The 23,084-nt window shown below is 34.6% G+C and overlaps 1 protein-coding gene across 2 annotated transcripts; it reads left to right on the top strand.

The window, feature by feature from the left end:
• Positions 1-13,662: 13,662 nt before the first annotated feature.
• Positions 13,663-22,651, top strand: LOC115719721 (uncharacterized). Of its 2 annotated transcripts, XR_009684409.1 has the most exons (3): positions 13,663-19,490; positions 19,583-21,028; positions 21,140-22,651. XR_009684409.1 is itself a non-coding variant. In XM_061103840.1 (2 exons), exons 1-2 carry the CDS (start codon positions 18,993-18,995, stop codon positions 19,895-19,897), a joined length of 813 nt encoding a protein of 270 aa, XP_060959823.1. In that variant the 5' UTR covers positions 13,663-18,992; the 3' UTR covers positions 19,898-21,122. The 2 variants fall into 2 exon arrangements, 1 of the variants encoding a protein (XP_060959823.1); XM_061103840.1 differs by lacking the exon at positions 21,140-22,651 and having other exon boundaries at positions 19,583-21,122.
• The last annotated feature ends 433 nt before the right edge of the window (positions 22,652-23,084 follow it).

Genomic DNA, 23,084 nt, shown 5'->3' with positions numbered 1-23,084 from the left:
ATTGATGTTGAATTATTTCCATCTTAGTAGTAATTTTGATATATAAATATTAAGAAAATTATTTAAGTTGTATTAATTTAAATTAATTTGCAACTCAAAATAAATTTTCATGAGAATATATTTATTGTATTTTGAAAAAGAAAGTATAAAAACTTTATATTTTCGAAATACTTAAATAATAATTACTTAGAAAAAAAATACTTCAAGCAAAAATATCACCTATCTAGATTTTCTTTTGACTAATTAATACAATTTCTAATAATATACTTTAATTCATTTATTTTAAAATTAATCAATAAATGAAAAAATCATTGACTTAAGTTGGTCCAAGAATTAATTAAAATAAATAATTAATTTATAACTTAATCTATTTTTCAAGATAAATACAAAATTATCTTGCATTATTAAATGCAATTTCGAAAATTGATTAATAAAATAAAGAAAAAATATATTTTGAAAATTATTTAAATTTAAGTTGAAAAAATAAATTTCAACTAAAAATAATTTTCTATTTAATTAAGTGTCATGAAAAAGAAATATTTAAGTATCATGATGAAAATCAACTTAGATATTTAATTTTTAATTTAGTTAAATGTATTAAATTCAAGAAATAAATAATTAAGTGTAGAGAAGGCTTAATTATTAATCTCTAGTTTAATACTAGGAAAAAAATATACTTAAACTAAATTATACCAAAATTAATTATTTAAATAATCAATTTCATAATGTATAATATTTTCCTATTTAATATTAGAAATAATAAGTAGTCTAGAAATAACTATCTAGAAAATATCTTATTTGACTAAGTATCTTTTCCACAAAATTTGAAAAAATATCTAATTTAAGTTGTATTAGAAAAAATCTAGAACTTAAATATTTTCTAATTTAAATATAATTAAATATCAAAAATTAAGTTGTAACAACTTAATTTGAAAATATTCCATTTTAAGTTAATATTTGAAAAAATAACAACTTTAAAAAATATCTAAAGAATCTTAATAACCAATTCCTAAAATTCCTCAACTTAATTTTGAAATTTTAAATCCAAAAGATATTCAGATTTAAGTTGATTAGTTAGAGATAGCTAAATATCAACTTAAATAGGAATATCTAATGAAAAATTTAAATTAAGCTTCAGAAAGAATCTAGATGGTGATAATAATTAAATACAAGAAAATACATATAGTTTAGCTTAGAATAAAATTCTTTAAACTATGTTTTTCTTAAATTAATTTCAAAATAAATGAAATTAATTATGTTGCTAATCAATTTTATTAGGTTAAACTAATTTAATTAACCTAGTACAGTTATCCAAATCAGGCAAATCGGCCTTCACAATTGGGGTAGTTCATGTGAGGGGCGGCTGGGTTCAGTATGTCGTACCCACTACTATGGCTCTCAACTCTCACACAAGGCCCAAAAGAGAGGGATTTAACCTTAAAATGAACAATTGTTATTAATTGAATAGGCCCAAAAACTAAATGGGCCTAAATAAAATCTATCAAAAATATGATATTTTATTTAGCAACAACAACCTATATGCATCTATAATAAAATTAAATATATAGGCTCACACAGGCACACAATTTGGATGGATCCTATCATGTTGCTAGGTCATACACAGATGAAAGAAGATTGTGAAAATTACCTGTTACAACTTATTTACTTGACCAAGGGAGCCATGAGTTAAAATCAGATCATTGGATCTGTCAAAAAGTTAATGATGGCTATTTGCAATCAAGCAATAATAGGTTTTAAAAACTTACAAACAAGCTAAAACACATAATATTTAAAATTAAACCTACAATTTTGAAAAATTAGGTTTCAACTAACCTAAATATCATTTCAAAATTTGCTAACTACATTTAAAAAATTTAATGATATTTTATAAATTAAATATTCAATAAAAATAAAAAAAAAAGAGATAAATAAATATCTTTTTCAGATTTTATGATTTAATTTAAATAAATAAAATAACAAAATTTTAAAAAGTTAGCAAAATATCTTACTTCTATTTAAAATTACATGATTATAGTTATCTTATTTTAAATTTAAATCAGGTCAAGTTATTTAAAAAAATATTTAATTTAAAAAATTTTAAAATCTGACCTTAAATTTAAAAATAAGATAAGATATAATCAAATTTAAAAATAAGATAAATAATTAAGCAAAAAAGATAGATATGTACTATTTTCAAATTCAAATTACACTAATATCATGAATTAATTTTTTAAAAAAAATAATTAATTTAATTATGATATTTAGAATTGAATTAGGAATAGTAAATGTCTAAATACAAAACTACAAAAAAAAATCGGAAGTTAAATCCATGAAATAGCATGAAAAATTGAAGAAAAACGAAAAAATTGCGAGCTGTACGGACAGTATGCAATGCATACTGTCCATGGGCTGGAATGGGAGTGCTTGGGCGAGTAAACACGGCGTAGCAAGGGTGCTGCATGATTTCCGCGCGCGCGTGGTGGAGTGACACCATCCCGGTATTTTTTGAAACTTCAAAAAGTCATAACTAATTCAAATTAAATCGAAATTGAGTTCTCTAAAAAAGTAAATTGCTTAATTTTTTCCATACTATCCAATAAAAATAATTCCTGAAACAGATATTCAATTATTTTTCACGAAAAATTCACAAACATCAATCAATCATCAAACAACACTCAAAACAACATGATACCATCCAAACATCAAACAAATCGTTTTAAGTCCAAATTTCTTACAAGCAAATCAATTAACATGGCCCTGAGGCCAGTTGTTTGAAATTATTTTACCAGGATCTTAGATCTACTCACAAGTATGTTGATTAACACCCTAAATATGAACTTCTAAAACGATTATGAAATAAACACATATAAAGTATTAGAAACCTTACATTGGGTGCAGCGGAATATAATGACTCCTTCCGTTCAGATATCTAGCCCTTGTTTCCTTTCTGTAGCAGAGCATTATCAATATCTGAACCTGGATCTCTTTCTCTCCTTCTTGTTGAATGTCTTTCTTCACGATCTTCCTCACTATGATTGAGGTATGACTTGCTGTGTGTGGGCACTACTCTAATCACTAAGTGGTTTGAAATTTCAAGGAAGAAGAAGAGCAAGGAGTGGCGGCTAGGGTTTAGAGAGAGAAGGCTCAGGTTTTTCTCTGAAGGAAAAAGTAAAAAGTTAAGTGTAAATTTCCTGAAGCCTTTACTATCTATTTATAGCATTGCACTAGTGTTAGGTTTGAATTATTTGGCATTAAAATAATGAAAATATCAGATGAAAAATCCTATAAAATTGGTCGGGCCTATACAATATGGATTTGGGCCTCACTTTTTGTAATTGTGCAGTTTTATCATTTCTGCATCTCATTTTCTCAAAAATGTCAATTTTCAAATTCAACCATTTAAATACAAATTCTAACTATTTAATAACTATAAATAATTATTAAATAATATTGTCATTTATCATATTCATTAATTGAACCATACAAAGTATCATAATTAACAAATATGCCCTTAAAACTCTTTCTTTACAATTTCGCCCTTACTTAGTGAAAAATTCACAAATAGACATAGTCTAAATTGAGAATTATAATTGATTAATCAAAACCAATTATATGAGTCTTACAAGCAATATTATCTCAACTAGTGGGGGGACCATGGGTCTATATAACCGAGCTTCCAATAAGCAGATCAAGAATTTATTACTTAAATTCAGTGACTTATTAATTCTTCGTTAAATGTGCATAGAACTTAGAATTGCACTCCTAGTATATAGAATGCTCTATATGTTCCACCATATAGACACATCATTAGTTATCCATTGTTATAATCCTAATTTGATCAATGATCCTCTATCTGAATGATCTACACTGTAAAGGGATTAGATTACCGTTACACCCTACTATGTATTTTATCTTTAAAACACTTGACCCCGTATAAATGATATTTCAGCTTATGTGAAATGAGTACTCCACTATTTATTTTCGTTTGGTCAAGCTCGAAGGAGATCATCCTTTGCTTACTATTCGCCAGATAGAAGCTATAGATTCAATGTTTATGTTAGCGCTCCCACTCAATTGCACTACCGTGTTCCCAAAATGTACGTATCACCCTGACCCAAAAGTAGGCTTAACTAACTAATCAAAGAACACAAATAGCCTCTTGAGATTGAGCCTAATCATAACAGGATTAAGATCATTTGATCTAGGATCAACTAGGCGATATTGACTTGAATAGATATTACGGTAAGTTTAATAAATCTAAGTCAAAGTTCAATATCGGTCCCTTCCGATGCATACTCCATGCACCCAACCTGAGCTTTACTTTAACCAATGCTCTAGAAAGAACATAACATTTCTCCAAATGCAAGTAAACTCTGTTGTAGATTATCATATCAGTAAAACCCTATGTCTGATAAATCTAGGAAACTTTATTCACATAGTCATGTTTACTTTCCAATATGTTGACAACACAATAAACAGGATCAAGTATGTAACGCCCTGTCCAACAGGGACGCCACGTGTGTGCAATTTAATAAAAACTGATATTTATATAATATGTAATTATACTAAAAGTGTGGGTAATTAAATTTTGATAATTAAAATTCAACTTTTAAACTGTTTAACAAAAGATAAGTAATATGGACTACAGGGTTCCCCTGTTTTCAAAATATTCACAAATTGGTTTCAAAGTATTTTACAACATAAAATTTATATTTCCAAAATACAATCAAAATAGAGCATCCTGTTTACTGGGCCGTGTCACTGCGGCTGGTATGTACATTGCTGCTGCGACCACAAACTCATGGTTGCTCAACTTTTGCCTTTCCTTTACCTGCACCATAAAGCACCCGTGAGTCACAGAGACTCAGCAAGAAAAGTAACCAAAACGTTAACTGAAAATGATTATCAATTTAATCTCATATCAATATGTTTACTCATTATACAATATCATAAAGTATTCCTTTACACATTACACATTCACATTACACAATCTTGGTACTTTATAAAGTACCCCTTTTACCACTCGTTAACCACGAGCTGAATATGTCACTATCGTTGCCCGATAAAGCAGACGATAAGTAAGAAACCTAACCGCGGTTTCAATAGTAATTACTCGTAACGGTAATAACCGTTTCCAACCCTAGGTCATAACCTAGGCTTACGAAATATTTAATCAAAGTCTTGATAATAATCAAGGCCACTTCCATTCAACCATTAATCTTTAACCACATACGGTGGTTACCACTTTTCTTACCTTGGTTCAGAAATCAAGAATACGGGCCGACTTGAGTGGAAAACAAGCTAAGCAATTCCGGTCCTATGTCACGACAATCAAAACTCAATAAAAACCTTAATCAAATTAAACTTAAACAAGTTTCAAACACCCTCAAAAACTATCCTAGAATCATATTCTATCACCAAACAACTTGCAGCCCCCTTGAAAAACCAAAACCCCAACCAAAACTAACTTAAAACCAAAAGAATTTAGGGAAAACATGCAACAAAGACTTACCTCAAGGCTTCTAAGTTGAGCTTGGGAGTAAATTCTGCTAGAAACAAAAGAATTTGAGGAAGAAATCCCTTGGTTCAGCTAGCTTCTAGGTTGCACGTGAGAGAGAAGAAGAAAAGAGTTGGTTTCTTGTCTTGGAAGTTAATTCCTTAAAATAGGGTTTTTCTTTCTTTTTTTTTAAATAATAATAGGCAGCCCTAAAAAGTAAAAAGGCAAAAGACTAATTTACCCCTAATGAAAAAAATATAAACTTTAAAATAACCTTGGACATTTTTGTAATTTTTCTAATTCTATTAAACCGACATTCTAAAATTTCTAACCTAGTCCGGAATATTCTCAAAATAATTCTTCCATAAATGTCGTGACATTTCTAACCAAAATTGCCGGGCCCAATAAAAAATGTTTTATTTCGAAATTGATATCCTCGGTACTCACATATCCCAAAATAATCTCCGTAATTAATAAATTACGCTTTTTATTTCATTGAGTAAATTCTCAATAGTTACCCTAAGTAAGATCATAATCTTACTTCATTACCAACATAATTACATATTTAATAAAATATGCCTATTTAAATATTATTTATTTTCCAGGATATTACAACTATCCCCTCCTTATAGGAATTTCGTCCTCGAAATTTACCTGAAAAGCTTGGGATACAACTCCCGCATCTGCGACTCTAACTCCCAAGTCGCTTCTTCAACTTTGCTGTTCCGCCACAGCACTTTAACTAGCGGAATAGTCTTGTTCCGCAGCATCTTTTCTTTCCTGTCTAAGATCTGTACTGGTTGTTCTTCATATGACAGGTCGGTTTGAAGCTCAATGTCTTCATAACTTAATATATGAGTTGTATCAGATACATATTTCCAAAGCATCGAGACATGAAACACGTTATGAACCCCAGATAAAGCAGGAGGTAGAGCCAACCGATAAGCTACCTGACCTACTTTCTCAAGAATCTCAAATGGACCAATAAATCTGGGACTCAACTTTCCTTTCTTCCCGAACCTTCGAATTCCTTTCATTGGGGATACCCGAAGAAAAACAAAATTCCCAACTTGGAATTCAACATCTCTACGCTTTGGATCTGCGTAGCTTTTCTGTCTACTCTGGGAAGCAAGCATACGAGCTCGAATCTTTTCAATAGCCTCGCTCGTTCTTTGGACAGCTTCAGGTCCAAGGTACCTACGTTCACCAGCCTCATCCCAGTGAATAGGTGATCGACATTTCCTTCCATAAAGCATCTCATACGGAGCCATGCCAATGGTACTCTGATAACTATTGTTATAAGAAAACTCAATCAGAGGTAGGTACTTGTTCCAAGAACCTTCAAAATCCATTACACATGCCCTCAACATATCCTCAAGTATCTGGATAGTCCTTTCGGATTGACCATCAGTTTGAGGATGAAAAGCTGTACTGAATTTCAACTTAGTACCCATTGCTTGCTGTAAACTTTCCCAAAATTTGGATGTAAATTTTGGATCTCGATCTGAAACTATCGACTTTGGGGCACCATGAAGTCGAACTATCTCCTTGATATACAAATCAGCATATTGATCCACTGTATACGTTGTCCTCACCGGGAGAAAGTGAGCGGACTTCGTATATTGATCAACTATCACCCAAATAGAATCATAATACCCTACTGTTCTGGGCAATCCCACCACAAAATTCATGGTGATGTCTTCCCATTTCCATACAGGAATCTTTAGAGGTTGAAGCAAACCTGCCGGCCTTTGGTGTTCTGCTTTAACTTGTTGACAGGTTAAGCATTTTGACACATATTCAACAATATCCCTCTTCATACCCGGCCACCAGTATAAAGCTTTCACATAATGATACATCTTGGTTGTTCCCGGGTGTAAGGAGTACGGTGTAGTATGAGATTCATCAAGAATCTCCTGTCTGATTTCTTTATCAACCGGTACACAGATTCTGTTTTTGTATCGCAACAACCCATCAGATAAACACGAAAAATCTCTTGCCAATCCAGCCTCTAACTTCTCCTTATGTCCCTGTAGCTCAAGATCACCTTGTTGGGCTACTCTAATTCTTTCCAATAGATCAGACTGTATGGTGATATTAGCAAGTTTTCCAATTACAAATTCAATTCCCGCTCTCGTCATATCCTCAGCCAACTTTGCTGAGATTTCCTTTAGTTCACAAACTTGCCCTGGTCCTTTCCGACTTAGAGCATCCGCTACCACATTTGCTTTACCAGGGTGGTAGAGAATCTCGCAGTCATAATCTTTGACCAGTTCTAACCATCGTCGTTGCCTCATATTTAAATCCTTCTGAGTGAAAAAGTACTTGAGGCTTTTGTGATCTGTATAAATTTCACACTTCTCACCGTACAGATAGTGACGCCAAACTTTTAGTGCAAAGACAACTGCTGCCAATTCAATATCATGGGTAGGATATCGTTGTTCATACTCCTTCAATTGCCTGGATGCATAAGCAATCACTTTCCCTGACTGCATAAGAACACAACCTAACCCTTGTTTGGATGCATCACAATAAATCACAAACTTTTCATCACTTTTTGGTAAAGTTAACACAGGAGCGGTAATCAAGCTTTGCTTCAATTCTTGGAAACTACCTTCACACTTGTCAGTCCAAACAAACTTACAATTCTTTCGAGTCAATTCAGTTAAAGGCGTAGAAATCTTTGCAAAGCCTTCAACAAATCTTCGATAATACCCTGCTAACCCCAGGAAACTTCTAACTTCGGTTGCTGACTTAGGTCGAGGCCAGTCACGTACTGCTTCGATCTTTACTGGGTCTACTAAAATACCATCTTTACTCACCACATGGCCCAAGAAACTCACCTGAGGTAACCAAAATTCACATTTCTTAAACCTGGCATACAACTTATGTTCCCTGAGACGTTGTAATACCATTCGAAGATGTCTTTCGTGAGTCTCTTCTGAGTCTGAATAAATTAGAATGTCATCAATAAAGACAATAACAAAATCATCTAGAAAGTCTTTGAACACTCGGTTCATCAGGTCCATAAATGCTGCTGGGGCATTTGTTAATCCGAAGGACATTACCAGGAATTCGTAATGGCCATACCGGGTCCGGAAAGCTGTCTTGGGAATATCCTCCTCCCGAATCCTCAGTTGGTGATAACCAGACCGAAGATCAATCTTGGAAAAGACAGTTTTTCCCTGCAGCTGATCAAATAAATCATCTATTCTTGGCAAAGGATACTTATTCTTCACTGTCAACTTGTTTAACTCCCGATAATCTATGCACATTCGTAAAGTTCCATCTTTCTTTTTCACGAACAAAACTGGTGCACCCCAAGGCGAAGTGCTAGGTCTAGTAAATTTTAAATCCATCATCCCCTGTAATTGAACTTTTAACTCTTTCAGCTCTGCAGGTGCCATCCTGTACGGAGCTTTCGATACAGGCTCAGCTCTTGGTATTAAATCAATCTCAAAATCAATTTCACGTTTTGGTGGCAACCCTGGTAACTCTTCTGGGAACACATCCAGAAATTCTCGAACCACTGGGACATGCTCCGGTCCCGCTAGTGGTTCCCTAGTAATATCCACAACACTTGCTAAGAAACCAATGCACCCCTCACACAACAAATCCCTTGCCTTAAGTGCTGAAATTAAGGGAATCCGAGATCCCTGCATCTTACCCACAAATACAAAAGGATCCTCACCCTCAGGCTGAAAAGTTACCATTTTTCTCTTACAATCAATGGTGGCGTTGTATTTAGCAAGCCAATCCATTCCCAAAATAACATCAAAATCCTTCAGGTTCAATTCTATCAGATCAACTGATAACTCTCTTCCTTCCACAAATACTGGAAGGGATCGAACCCACCTGCTGGAGATAACCAACTCCCCAGTAGGCAACAAGGTTCCAAAACCTCTAGAAAGCACATCACTAGGTTTATTCAGCTTCTCAATTATTCTACTTGAAATATAAGAATGCGTCGCACCAGAATCAATTAACACAGTCAATAAAGTACCAGCAACAGAAAGCTAACCTGTCACAGTAGAAGGACCAGCATCAGCCTCAGCTTGAGTCAGGGCAAACACTCGGGCAGGAGTGGGTGTATCATCCTTCTTTTGCTCTAGTCGCAGCAATTGTGGACAATTTCTCTTCATGTGACCCACCATTCCACAGTGGAAACAGGCCCTGGCCTGACACTCGCCCAGGTGATGCCTTTTACATCTCGAACATTCAGGAAAAGTCCGCCAGTTTTCGTTTCCACCACGACGGAAACCTTGGTTACCCTGGAATCTTTTGTTTGGGCCTGCTGCTGATGATTCACTAGGTCTTTTCTTACGGTCACCGGGATCAGTACCCCTACCTGAACCAGCACCTGCTGTTTGCTTCCATGAATCTCTTTTGGCAATATTTTTCTTTCGTATCTGAGCTTCTGCACCCTCAGAAACTAAGGCCAACTCAACTATTTGAGCATAAGTACGGGCAACCCCCGGTTGTTTAGAAGCAACAATCACATCCCGCGCGATGTGTTCATCCAGCCCTCGAATGAACTTTGCTTTCCTAGCAGCTTCAGTAGCCACCTCATCTGAGGCAAACTTTGCCAGTCGATCAAACTTAGTGGCATACTCCGTCACAGTCATACTACCCTGAGTTAACCGTATAAACTCTTCCCCGCCTTTGCCGCCCGAATAGACTCATTATAATACTTCTCATAAAATAAGGCCCGAAGGCTTCCTGTGTCATGTTATTCGTATCATGGCCCTGAGATACAATCTCCCACCAAATACGGGCATCATCTCGTAGCATATAAGTAGCACACCTGACCCGGTCATTATCTTCAACTCGCATAAAATTAAAAATGGATGTTATCATACTCATCCATTGCTCCGCCTTGAGTGGATCAGCACCACCCTCAAACACTGGCGGGTTCTGCTTCCTGAACCGCTCATATAATGGTTCCAAACGATTCCCTGCATCCGGTGGCACTACCAGAGGTGCCGAAGGATCAGGATTAAGGTTTAGAGCAGGCTGAGCTCGCTGCTCTCTTAATTCTCTGATTTGCTCACCCTACTGCCGAATAGTTTCTTGCATTGCAGCATATAACTCTTCCCAGTTAGGTGGTGGTGGAGGGTTCTCACCCTCACCGGCAGCCCCGAGCCCAGCTAGCTCACGGGTACCCCTACCAGTCCGCCTCGGGTGCATAACTATACACCTGCGATCACATTCCATGTAATAGCAATACTGATAAGTATTTCCATATATTATAATTCCACCCACACCATTACGATATCAACATAATTCAAATAATCAGGTAATCAAAAAATTAACAAATTATCTTTTAACTTAAAGCTTACTAAACCATGAGTCGATCAGGTCCTTGCAGCCAATGTACATATCAAACCAGTCTTCAGGATCTAAAAACCTTGGCGCTCTGATACCATGCTGTAACGCCCTGTCCAATAGGGACACCACGTGTGTGCAATTTAATAAAATACTGATATTTATATAATATGTAATTATACTAAAAGTGTGGGTAATTATATTTTGATAATTAAAATTCAACTTTTAAATTGTTTAACAAAAGATAAGTAATATGGACTACGGGGTTCCCCTGTTTTCAAAATATTCACAAATTGGTTTCAAAGTATTTTACAACATAAAATTTATATTTCCAAAATACAATCAAAATAGAGCATCCTGTTTACTGGGCCGTGTCACTGCGGCTGGTATGTACATTGCTGCTGCGACCACAAACTCATGGTTGCTCAACTTTTGCCTTTCCTTTACCTGCACCATAAAGCACCCGTGAGTCACAGAGACTCAGCAAGAAAAGTAACCAAAACGTTAACTGAAAATGATTATCAATTTAATCTCATATCAATATGTTTACTCATTATACAATATCATAAAGTATTCCTTTACACATTACACATTCACATTACACAATCTTGGTACTTTATAAAGTACCCCTTTTACCACTCGTTAACCACGAGCTGAATATGTCACTATCGTTGCCCGATAAAGCAGACGATAAGTAAGAAACCTAACCGCGGTTTCAAGAGTAATTACTCGTAACGGTAATAACCGTTTCCAACCCTAGGTCATAACCTAGGCTTACTAAATATTTAATCAAAGTCTTGATAATAATCAAGGCCACTTCCATTCAACCATTAATCTTTAACCACATACGGTGCTTACCACTTTTCTTACCTTGGTTCAGAAATCAAGAGTACGGGCCGACTTGAGTGGAAAACAAGCTAAGCAATTCCGGTCCTATGTCACGACAATCAAAACTCAATAAAAACCTTAATCAAATTAAACTTAAACAAGTTTCAAACACCCTCAAAAACTATCCTAGAATCATATTCTATCACCAAACAACTTGCAGCCCCCTTGAAAAACCAAAACCCCAACCAAAACTAACTTAAAACCAAAAGAATTTAGGGAAAACATGCAACAAAGACTTACCTCAAGGCTTCTAAGTTGAGCTTGGGAGTAAATTCTGCTAGAAACAAAAGAATTTGAGGAAGAAATCCCTTGGTTCAGCTAGCTTCTAGGTTGCACGAGAGAGAGAAGAAGAAAAGAGTTGGTTTCTTGTCTTGGAAGTTAATTCCTTAAAATAGGGTTTTTCTTTCTTTTTTTTTTTAAATAATAATAGGCAGCCCTAAAAAGTAAAAAGGAAAATGACTAATTTACCCCTAATAAAAAAAAATATAAACTTTAAAATAACCTAGGACATTTTTGTAATTTTTCTAATTCTATTAAACCGACATTCTAAAATTTCTAACCTAGTCCGGAATATTCTCAAAATAATTCTTCCATAAATGTCGTGACATTTCTAACCAAAATTGCCGGGCCCAATAAAAAATGTTTTATTTCGAAATTGATATCCTCGGTACTCACATATCCCAAAATAATCTCCGTAATTAATAAATTACGCTTTTTATTTCATTGAGTAAATTCTCAATAGTTACCCTAAGTAAGATCATAATCTTACTTCATTACAAACATAATTACATATTTAATAAAATATGCCTATTTAAATATTATTTATTTTCCAGGATATTACAAAGTATGTGAAAAGGGTTTCACATGAATTCATACATTATGTACATATAATCATGAAATAAATCATGTGAACCATGCAACATTAAATGTTATTTCTGATCTATATTAATAAGTAAATCTGATTATATTGAAATGAGTTTTATTTAGGGCATAAAACCCAACAGGTATGTCATGTCCGAATTTGGGGGCATGGACGAGGCCATGAATAGTCTGAGAGACTTGGCGGCCGAGAGGAAGGCATTCCGGGAGGAGGCCCAACAGAGGGAGGCACAGGCGGAGGAGAGGCACTGGGAGGAGCTGAAGGTTCAGGGTGAGGCTATGGCCAAAGCCAAGCACGAGCTGAGAGAAGCCAAGGAGGTCGTGGAGGAGCTGATCGCCAGGCTGAAATCCATGGAGTAGCTGCATCAGGCAGACTTGTAGTCGACGGCCAATTTGAACGTTGAGGTGAAGGAGCTGAGGGACATCAAAGATCAAGCCTTGAAGAAGGCTAAAAGAGATGAGCTCCTAGCCCCTGTTGTCTGCAAGCATTGTACCAAGCGCTTCGATGATGGCGTTTTCATGGCTTGGCAAACAAATGGCTAGAACATCAAGCTCGATTTTTACCCCAAGCCTAAAGAAGTCCTTGTTCGCTTCTGGGAGACGAAGAAGAGGCTTGACGCCTTGCTCGAGGAGCGCAAGGGGGCCTTGTCTTCCATCTCGCATCGATTAAGCCAATTATCATTTGTTACCGCTATCACTACCTTTTTTTTTTCTTTTTCTATTTATAGTCTCTTTTCCCACTTTTCAGACAATTTTAATTTTTATCTTTAAGGGGAGACAATTTTAAGGCCCGTCCCCAAGCCTTTAGAGTTTTTTTAGGGCCTGTTACTGCGTCCGGACATCTTTACATATATGCTTAAATACATATTTTGATTTAATTTTGCTAAGCTTTTGGCCTGTTTTATATTTGTCCATGTGGTATGCCTTACTACCCCTCTGAGTGGCATGAAAAAATTGTTTTTAAGGCACTCAACTTTGCACATAACTTTGGAGGTTGCATATGCCGGTCATGTCCCCTTGGCACCACGCAAAAACATCCGTGGCTGCCCTTAGTGCTTTAATTATTTTTTCTTTTCCTCCAGCTCTAGACTTTTACCCAGCCGGAGGACCTTGGCGGGGTCGAGGTCACATACCGATACTTCCTCAACGTCCTCCATAGGTTCTACGATTTTTTCGAATCGCACACAGGGATCCAACTCATCTTCTTCCACCATTCCTGGCTCAATAACATCACGGACCATCAATATTTGTAGGTGGGCAGCAACATTGTAACACTGCCTAGCCTCTCCCTGGTTTCCCCTCACGGTCCCTATCCCAGCCTCCTGAGTAGGGAACTTTAGACACAAGTGCATGATCCACGTAACTACGCCGAAATCCACCAGGGTAGGTCGGCCGAGGATTGCGTTGTAAGCTGTTGGCCAGTCCACCACTACAAATGTGCAGTATTTTAAAGTGCTTTGGGGTGTGTCTGGGCACAGGGTGACTGGCAACCTCACTTTTCCCATTGCGATGAGTGTTGTCCCGTTCAATCCTGTGAGTTGGGAACCACTCGGCGAGAGATCTCGGTCCGTGAGGCCTATTGCCATGAAGGCTTCTTTAAATAATAAATTCACAGAACTCCCATTGTCGATTAGGATTCTGGCCACAATCTTGTTGGCGATAGGAGTCTCTATGACCAGAGGGTCATGGTGAGGAAAACGCACCATCTTAGCGTCCTCTTCTGTGAACGTAATGGGTTGATCCATGAGTTGGGGCCTTTGAGGTGGGAGTTGAGTAACTTCCCAAACCTCACTGTGTTTCACGGCCCTGGCGCAACGTTTCAATTCCTTTCGAGTAGTCCCTCCAATATGGGGTCCTCCAGAGATCATAGCTACTCTTCCATTGGGTCTCGGTGGCAGGCCAAGTATCTGCTAAAGTTCCCCCGGGGGAGCGACTAGTGCCAATGTTGGAAATTTTTACCAAGATCTAGATTTACTAACAAGTATGTTTCATTAACATCCTAATATGAATTCTAAAACAATGAAATAAACACATAAGAGTTTAAGAGACCTTACATTGGGTGCAGCGGAATATAATGTCTCCTTCCGTTCAGATATCTAGCCCTTGATTCCTTTCTATAGCAGAGCATTATCAATATCTGAACCTGGATCTCTTTCTCTCCTTCCTTTGATGCTGAATCTCTTTCTTGTTGGTTAATTTTCCACAGTCTTACACACTATGATTGAGATACCACTTGATGTGTGTGGGCACTCACTCATTCACTCAAGGAATTCGAAATTTAGAGAAGAAAATAAGAGAGAAGGTGGTGGCTAGAAATTTTCTGTGAAGGAATGAGATGTATCTTCTTTTCCTGAAGCCATCACTACCTATTTATAGGTAACCACCTAGGTTTAAGTTATAATTATTTGGCATTAAAATAATGAAAAAATAAATGATAAAATCCTATAAGTGTGGCCGGCCATGGGCTTTGGATAATGGGCCTCACTTATGCAATTTTGTTGTTTTATCATTCCTGCATGTAGAATTTACGTGGTATATGGTTTTTTTAAACCTTTTATGATAAATATGGCATATTTAACTATGGACTCCTTTATATGGCTTTTTTCAACTTTGACAACAGTTTATGGGATTTTAAAGCCCATATGGCTGGAACTATTTTGCCAAAAGCCCATATTGTGTGTTTTGTAGTTTCTTTGGGTTATTTTAGTCATTTTAAGTGTTTAAATTATTTGGTACAGTTTTTTTTTGAAGATAACCGTTTATTGTAGAGGGGTTTTTGCATGTAATCATGGTGATGTGATGGTTGCTTCCCCATTCTAACTTCCTTTTTCAGTTTTCAAGTAACACCTATAAACCTCATAAATCGCCCAGTATATCACTCTCATTTTCCCTCTCTCCTCTGTTCGGCTTCCTTCTTCTTATTTCTGGTTATTCATGTTTTTTTTTTTTTTGCTTTTTGGCTACCGATTTTGGGACGAAATCAGCCACATTGCGATTTGGGATTTTGGTTCCTCAAGGTATTGCTTCTATCTTTCCATTTTATTAATTTTCAGATGTTAGGTTTTTTTTTTCCATTTTCATTTATGTGTTTTATGAAGTTTTTTTGGTTGTTCATGGAGTTTTTTTTTTTTTTGTTTTTTTATAGTGTTTGTTGTTGTGTTAAACTGACATTATGGGTTAATTTGAAAATGGTTTATGTGTTGCTCTTCTCCCTTATTTCCACTCCTGCCACCTTTGTCTTCTTCTATTTCCATAACCAAAAAATTTCAATTCAAAATGTGTGGAATACTTGATGTTCTTGGTTGCTCCGATGACATCCCAAAACACCACACTATCATTTCCTCCAAACTTCCATTGAAGCTTCTTCACATCTCTAGATCTTTCGGCCCAGCCGTTGAACTCTCCACTAGGAATTTCAGTCGTGTCGAGAAAGTTCTCTTCGCGAACACGTTCTCCTTCTTGTATGCTTTCTTGTCTTGTGTTGGTCTGTCAAATAGCATTATGGAAGAGAAAACTGTTCTAATTATTCTCCTTTACTTTTTGGGTAACCCGAAACCAAAATAAAATAAGATTATTTCAGTAAAACAATGCCCCTGAAATCAAGCATTCCCTAACTGACCTTATAATATTTTGTGACCAAAACTTTATGACAATAGCTATGTAACTATGCAAGATGTACTCGAATCTCAGACCTAGCAGGAACAAATTACACATTTGACATTTGAGCTATTTAGACAGGCTAAACTCCAGTTGGGTGAAAAATGTTGGTAACATTTATTCCCAAGCAAGGAGACAATTGTCAAACAATAGTAATAGGAAAAAAGCACCCGAGACACTTTACTAGTTTGCATCCAAATTCTGCTTTCTTTCATTTGGCTGGATACGATTGGTTTTTATCAGAATTCCTTTTTGGTAATTATTCAGATAATGAATGCAAGTTGGATAGAAGCCCTAATGATTATGTATTTCTGTATGTTTGGCTGTCTTCTTTCACAGACAATTGTGTTTGTGTACATATATATATGTAGAAAGTAATGTAGTGTAACCATTATTTGGCTTAATTATTTCCAAAACACTTTTAAGAATCAAGTAAAAGCAGTAGCAGAACCTGGTAGCCTTCGATCGCGAACGAGCAAAGTAATTTCTGCCCCTTTTTCTGATTTGTTTTCAAGAGTTTCAAATCTGTTAGTGTCAGTGTTAGCTTAATTTTCTTGAGAAACCAGTTTCTCTAGTTTAATTTGTGTTATTTGTGCGTTCTGTGATTTTAAAAATTGTCATTTGAAAACCTATTTCTATATGAAGATCTCAGTTTCTATATCAGGTGTTGTTTGGGCTTATCCTATACCTAATTTGGAATCAGTTAAAAACCAGTTTTTGAGATTACATTTTCTATATTACTTAGAATTGATGCAGGTGTTGTTTGGGATCCTCAGATTTTTGGTTTGTGAGGTGTTTTAATGTTCAGGTTAAGCATGTGAGATTCAGGTTAATGTCCTTCTTGCCTGTTGTTTGTTCTTGGTACATAACCTCTTCAGGGGAATATAAGACAATTATAGTTAGACACTTGTGTTTTAGAGGTTCTAGATTGAAATAAACTAGTGTAATCACTAGTACCCTACTGAATGATATAAAAGGAGAAACTGGTTTCAAACATCAATGTAATGCACATATTTGATCATACCTATTTTGGAAACATGTCAAAAACCAGATTTTACAGATTTATTTGTGTTATTTGTGCGCTCTGTGATTTTTGGTGTGTGGGTGGTTTTAAGGTTAAGGTTGAGGTGTGTTATTGTTAGTTTGTATGAAACTGGTTTTCATGTTAATTATCATGACTGTTTTTGTTGTTTTGTGTCTAATGTTTATTTTGTGGTTTTTTTTATCAGATGGAGAGAGAATCAGATGATAAAGTACCATCTAATGTTCAAAAGGTTGAGCCTTCTAAGAAGGCTAAAGGTCGACTGAAAAAAGATTCACGCAAAGGCAAAGTATGTTTTATGTTTTGTATTGAAACCAGTTTTTATTAATTGTATATGTTTTCTTTTTTGGTTATTCTAAACTGGTTTTTATTTTTTTTATTGAAACTGATGTTGTGTTGTTTTTTTTAAGGTTGATCATGTTATGGAACCTTCGAAAGCTCCACCATTAAGAAGATCTCTAAGGAAAACTAAAGTATGTATTAAATTTCACTGAACCCGATTTCGAATTTATTTTATGTTTCATTACGGTTTGGTATTTATTTTAATATGTTATATAATACTGGTTTTTTTTGGTTTGTTTGTGTTTCTTTTTATCTGTTCTGTTCTGTTTTTTTTTATGTTTATTTTGTTTATTTTTTCAGGATGATATTCAATTGCCTAAAGCTGATGTTGTTTCTCAGAAACACGGTTGTAAAGAAGTTAGTAAGAAGGATACGAATGTCCTTCCATCTGCGAGTGATGATGATTTTGAAACCGAAAAAATTGTAGCGAAACCTGTTTCAACCAAGAAAAGAAAAGTTGTTTCTGATGACGCTAGTGCGTCAAAGAAATAAAAATCAAAGGATGTTGGGGAACATTCTAATTTTGTATGTCTTCATTTTTTCTTATATTTTTTTTGTTGTTTTGTTTAATTTAATAGTTTTGTTTTTTTTCATTTTGATTTAACTGTATTTTGTTTTATGTTTATTTAGGATAAAGTTTGTGAGCCTAGGGTTGCTGATGATCCGAAGCTTGTTAATGTTGCGAAGAAAGGCAAGAAGAAACCGGTTTCAAAATCGCTCTGCAAGAAGAAGAGCGAGGCTCCTTCCGTTGACATTCCTTTGGTAATTTTTCTTTTTTTTTAAGAAACCGGTTTTTCAATTTGTAATTTTGCATGTTTCAGGTTTTCTATTTACAGTTTTTTTTTTTGAATCTGTTTTTTTTATAATATATATGTTTTTACTTTCAATTTTTAGTTTATATCTTTGTGGTGGGTAACCAGTTTTTGATTTTTTCTTTTTTTTTTCTTTGCGTATTTTTAATTTTGATTGTTTATATTGTTTTTCCTATCACAAGAATATTATTTTAAAATTGATGTGAAGAAGAGGTTTGCTGGGAAACCTCAACTCTACAATCCGTATAATGTCATTGATGATATCAACGAGAACCTGTCAGATGATCAGAAGGAGTTGTTTTGCAAGTCTCCATTTGGGCATTTTCTTGATGTGAGCAACTTCAACTATTAGATTCAGCTGATTCATCTCGTTCTTTTGCGGCACACCGAAAGAGATGATGTCGAGCTTTGGTTCAAACTGGGAGACAAGGGTGTTCGTTTTGGAGTTGAAGAGTTTTCCACAATAACTGGTTTGGATTGTACTAAATCCTATGATGTTGATCTCTTCAAATCAAAGAAGTTGCTTGCTTACAAGGAGGGTATTTTTTGCATGCACGGGCTTACTGAGAAGCTTACGGTGAATGAAGTTGCTAGTGTCTTCTTCAGTGGTGCTTTGAAAGACGACGAAGATTATGTGAAGATAGCCCTTGTATACTTCTTCGCTGGTTATTTGTATGGTTATCCCCAACGGAAAAAGATTGACAACTTCATCTTTGCTATGGTTAATGGGGATTATTACATTGAAGTTTTTAATCGGTTTGGATGGGGGAAATTATTGTGGGAAAAGACTTTTCATCACTTGAAGATTGCATTAAAAGATGGGAACAACACCTTTGAACAGCTAGCTAAGAAGAAGATGATTGAGAAGGGTTACAAGCTTAAAGGCTTTCCTATTGCATTTCTTATTTGGCTGTATGAGATTATCCCGTCTTTGTCTCCTCGATTTTGCAATAGAATCAGCAACAAGATTCCTCGCGTTCTGAATTGGGAGAATAGCCCTACAACGGAGTTTAGTGAGTTGATTCAGGCTGTGTTCAACAATCCGAAGGTATTTTTTTTTTCAAATTTTATTTTTTGGTTATTGTTTGTTTTATTTTTCTTTGATTTTTTTTAAATTGTTTTGTGTTTTTATGTTTCCAGATTGTTGTAAAGGATTTTGTTGCTTCAAGTGGTGAAAAATCTCAAAGGCTTTTTTCTAAATTCAAGTTTGATCCTAAATATGTTCCAAAGAGGATTGGTGGCGCTGTGTCTTCTGATGAAGTAAATGATGATGTGAAGGTATTAAAAACCGGTTTCTATTTGCATTTTTTTTGTGTATGTTTATCATTAGTTATGTTCATGCTTTTTATGTATATAATATTCAGGTATCTCATGGAAAGTTGGACCAGATTTGTGCTGAAATTACTTCTATCAAAGAGTGCCAACAACAAATCAAGGATGGTATTTCCAGCTTGAAGATTGAGTTTTTTAGTGAATTTGCTAAATTAGCAGAAATTATCAAAGGATTGAAGAAGAAGGAGAATGATGGAAGTTCTAAGGACTCTGAATTTTTTTCATCCCCTATAAGAGAGGAAACTAGTTTCTTTTGTTTAGTGTTTTTTGATTATAGGTTTGTTGTTTATGGTTTTACTATAGTTGTGTATCATTTTTTTGAAACTAGTTTGTGTATTGAATGTCTTTTTATATTATTTTACACAGTTGTTTGAAACAGGTTTCTGTTTTGAAAAACGTTTTTTCTGTTTGTTGGCACTGGTTTATGGGTGGGGTTTAGGTGTATGTTTTTGTGTTTTATTCTAAGAAACCAGTTTCTTCATTTATGCTGTTCTTGGTTTTTTTTTTATATTTTTTTCATCATCTTGTTTAATGTAGTTTCTGTGTTGGAAGTGTTATGTCATGATTTTTGACTGTTAGTGAAAACAGGTTTCTGTAGGAACCAGTTTATGATCTTTGTTTCTTACCATATTTTTTTGTTATTTTCTGTAGGAAACCAGTTTCTATATTTATGTTAAAAATCTTGTTTCAATTAATTTATGGTTCAGGCATACTATCAGGATATATCGGATGATGGTGGTGGGTTACAGTTGTCCGTTCATTCTGTTCAAGCTGAGGTACAAGCTTTTTCACATTTATGTTTTGCATTGTTTGGATGTTAATGTTCATTCTAAATATTTTTTATTCAATTTTGTAGGAGAAAAAGGACACTTTGAATTTTGAAAATATGTTTATCGATCCTTATTTTCTTAAGGGTGTGGTTGATAGCACTGTTAAGAGTGCTTTGAAGACAGATGATGTTTCGTTTCATGATGATAGTCATAAGTTGAGTTTGGTTTTGTACGATGAATCGTATTTGTCTCTGGAGGTTCAAAAGAGGCAGCCCAAACCAAGCTCTGTTGTTCTGTCGCCATATGTTGTGGACTTTGGGTCTTCGTCATCTTCGAAGGAAGACTTAATGAGGATTGTGCAAAATGATAAATTTATTGTGCATGGAATCAATCCTTTTAAAGATGAAATTGGTTTTAATACTGGTGCTGAGCAGTGCATTAAGTTTTCTAAATTTATTGATGAGAACATTGTCATGAATAGGGGGTTAGTATTTTATTTATTTATATTTATATTATTTACATTTGTTTTTGTGTATTTTTTTTTTTTAAATGTGATTGACTTTTTTTTTGTGTTTGTTGTTTTTTGTGTTGTCAGTGTGAAGAAGTACTCTGATGCGGACAACATCTTATATCCACCGATGGATTTTTCTTTCATTGAAATTTCCGAGAAGATGTGGTTCTACGAGCTTCATGCTTGTGGTGTATTTCTGCGTGACTGTAAGAAACTGGTTTCTTTTTATTATTTTCTATGTCTTTGATATTTGAGTATATGTTTCTGGTATCGGTTCTTTTCAAAAACCGGTTTCTGATGATGTGTTTATTGCATTTCTGTAGCATTTAGATGTGGTATTCTATTACCTTAGGAAGAAGATTAAGCAAGACGATACTTTGAACCAGAGGATTACCACGACCGATTGTTTGTTTGATCAAGTCATGTGGAATTCCTACAATCAGTTCTTGAAATCGGGTTCTAATCCTTCTAAGATTGACTTTGATAATGTCATTCCTAGATACATTGTTGGTGAGTATTTGTTTTGCAATACTCTTTGGGTGCTTACTGACCATGTTCTTATACATGTCAATATTCAAAAGCAAAAACATTGGATATTGGTCCATTTTGACATCAAGGAGAGGATGTTGAACGTATATAACTCCATGTCTGGTGCTCTCAACAAGAAACGCGCTTTGGATCATGTGAAAGCTTATTCTACTATGCTGCCATTTTATTTGGAGTATCTTGATGTTTATTCTTCTAGGCCGGATCTTAATTTGGATCAAGGTCCATATTCTGTTGGGAAAAGAGAACCTTTGAATTTCACGTTCATAGATGGTCTTCCAAGTCAAGTCAATAAGTAATTCTTCCTCTTTTCATCATATATTTTTTTTAATTGAAACTAGTTTTTATGTTTGGTTCTGTTTATATTTTTTGTCAGGTTTTGCTCTGTTTGGACAGAAACCGGTTTTTTTACTGGATTTTTTTTTTGTTTAATTGCAGGGACTGTGGAGTGTTTGTCATCAAATTTGCTGAATTTTTTATTTGTGGGAAAATTGATGACATTCCAGCTAACATGTCTGATTTGGTAGCGGTATATAGAGATGATATTGCTGTGAGTTTGTTTATTCATGCTAAGAGGAAACAAATTGGTGGTTATATAACTGATGATGAAGTGTTGAGAAAGGGGAAGAAATCAAAGGATAATGCAAGTGTTAAGGCAAAGGTCAAAGGGAAGGATATTCCAAAGGGAAAGGGCAAAGCAAAATGATTTCAAACAATGTTCTATAGTTTTTAGTTTTCAGACAAACTGGTTTCATTTGTTTTTTTTTTTTTTTTTGTATTTGGTATTTTAAGACAATGTTATATAGTTTTTTAGTGTTGTTTTTTTTTTTTGAAAGACTTGTTACTTAATTAAAGTGGTTGTATTTTTATTTTTTTTTTTTTTGTAAAGACTGGATGTTTCAATGAATCAGCAACACTTTGTATTATAAGTTTTTAGTTCATGGCTAAATTTTTTTTTCTTTATTTTTTTTTTGTAACTAGTTTCTTTTTTACTATTAATTTCAATTTTTTTTTTATTTGAATGTACTGTTGACTGATTTTTGTTTTTGTTTTTTTGTAGGTGATGCCAATGGCAGTATGTGTTTTTATTTATTTTGTAAGTGGCACTTTTTTTTTTTTAGTATACTTTCTCAATAACTGGTTTCTTGTTTTTATAAAATTTATAATTTTGAATGTACCTTTTTGAAATAATCTAAGATATTAAGAAAAAATCTTTAAAACAATGATTATGTAAATAGATAAAATTTCAAAAGTGTAAAAATGTTGTGTGTATCCATGTGAAAAAATTATATTCTGTTCAACTTTATTCAATGTTGAGAAACCAGTTTCTATAAAACTGTCAATCACTAAAATTATATAATGATCTACTTTATTCAATGCTGAGAAACCAGTTTTTATAAAACTATCAATGAATATCTATTTCTATTGTAGTTGATCATTCATTCTTCTTTGACTCGTTGCTTTTGTTATTCTGTTTTGGAGG

This window comes from Cannabis sativa, chromosome 9 (genome assembly GCF_029168945.1).
Source record: "Cannabis sativa cultivar Pink pepper isolate KNU-18-1 chromosome 9, ASM2916894v1, whole genome shotgun sequence".
Lineage (NCBI taxonomy): Eukaryota > Viridiplantae > Streptophyta > Magnoliopsida > Rosales > Cannabaceae > Cannabis > Cannabis sativa.
Note: the sequence above shows the minus strand (reverse complement) of the source record. Positions and strands in the feature narration are given on the sequence as shown.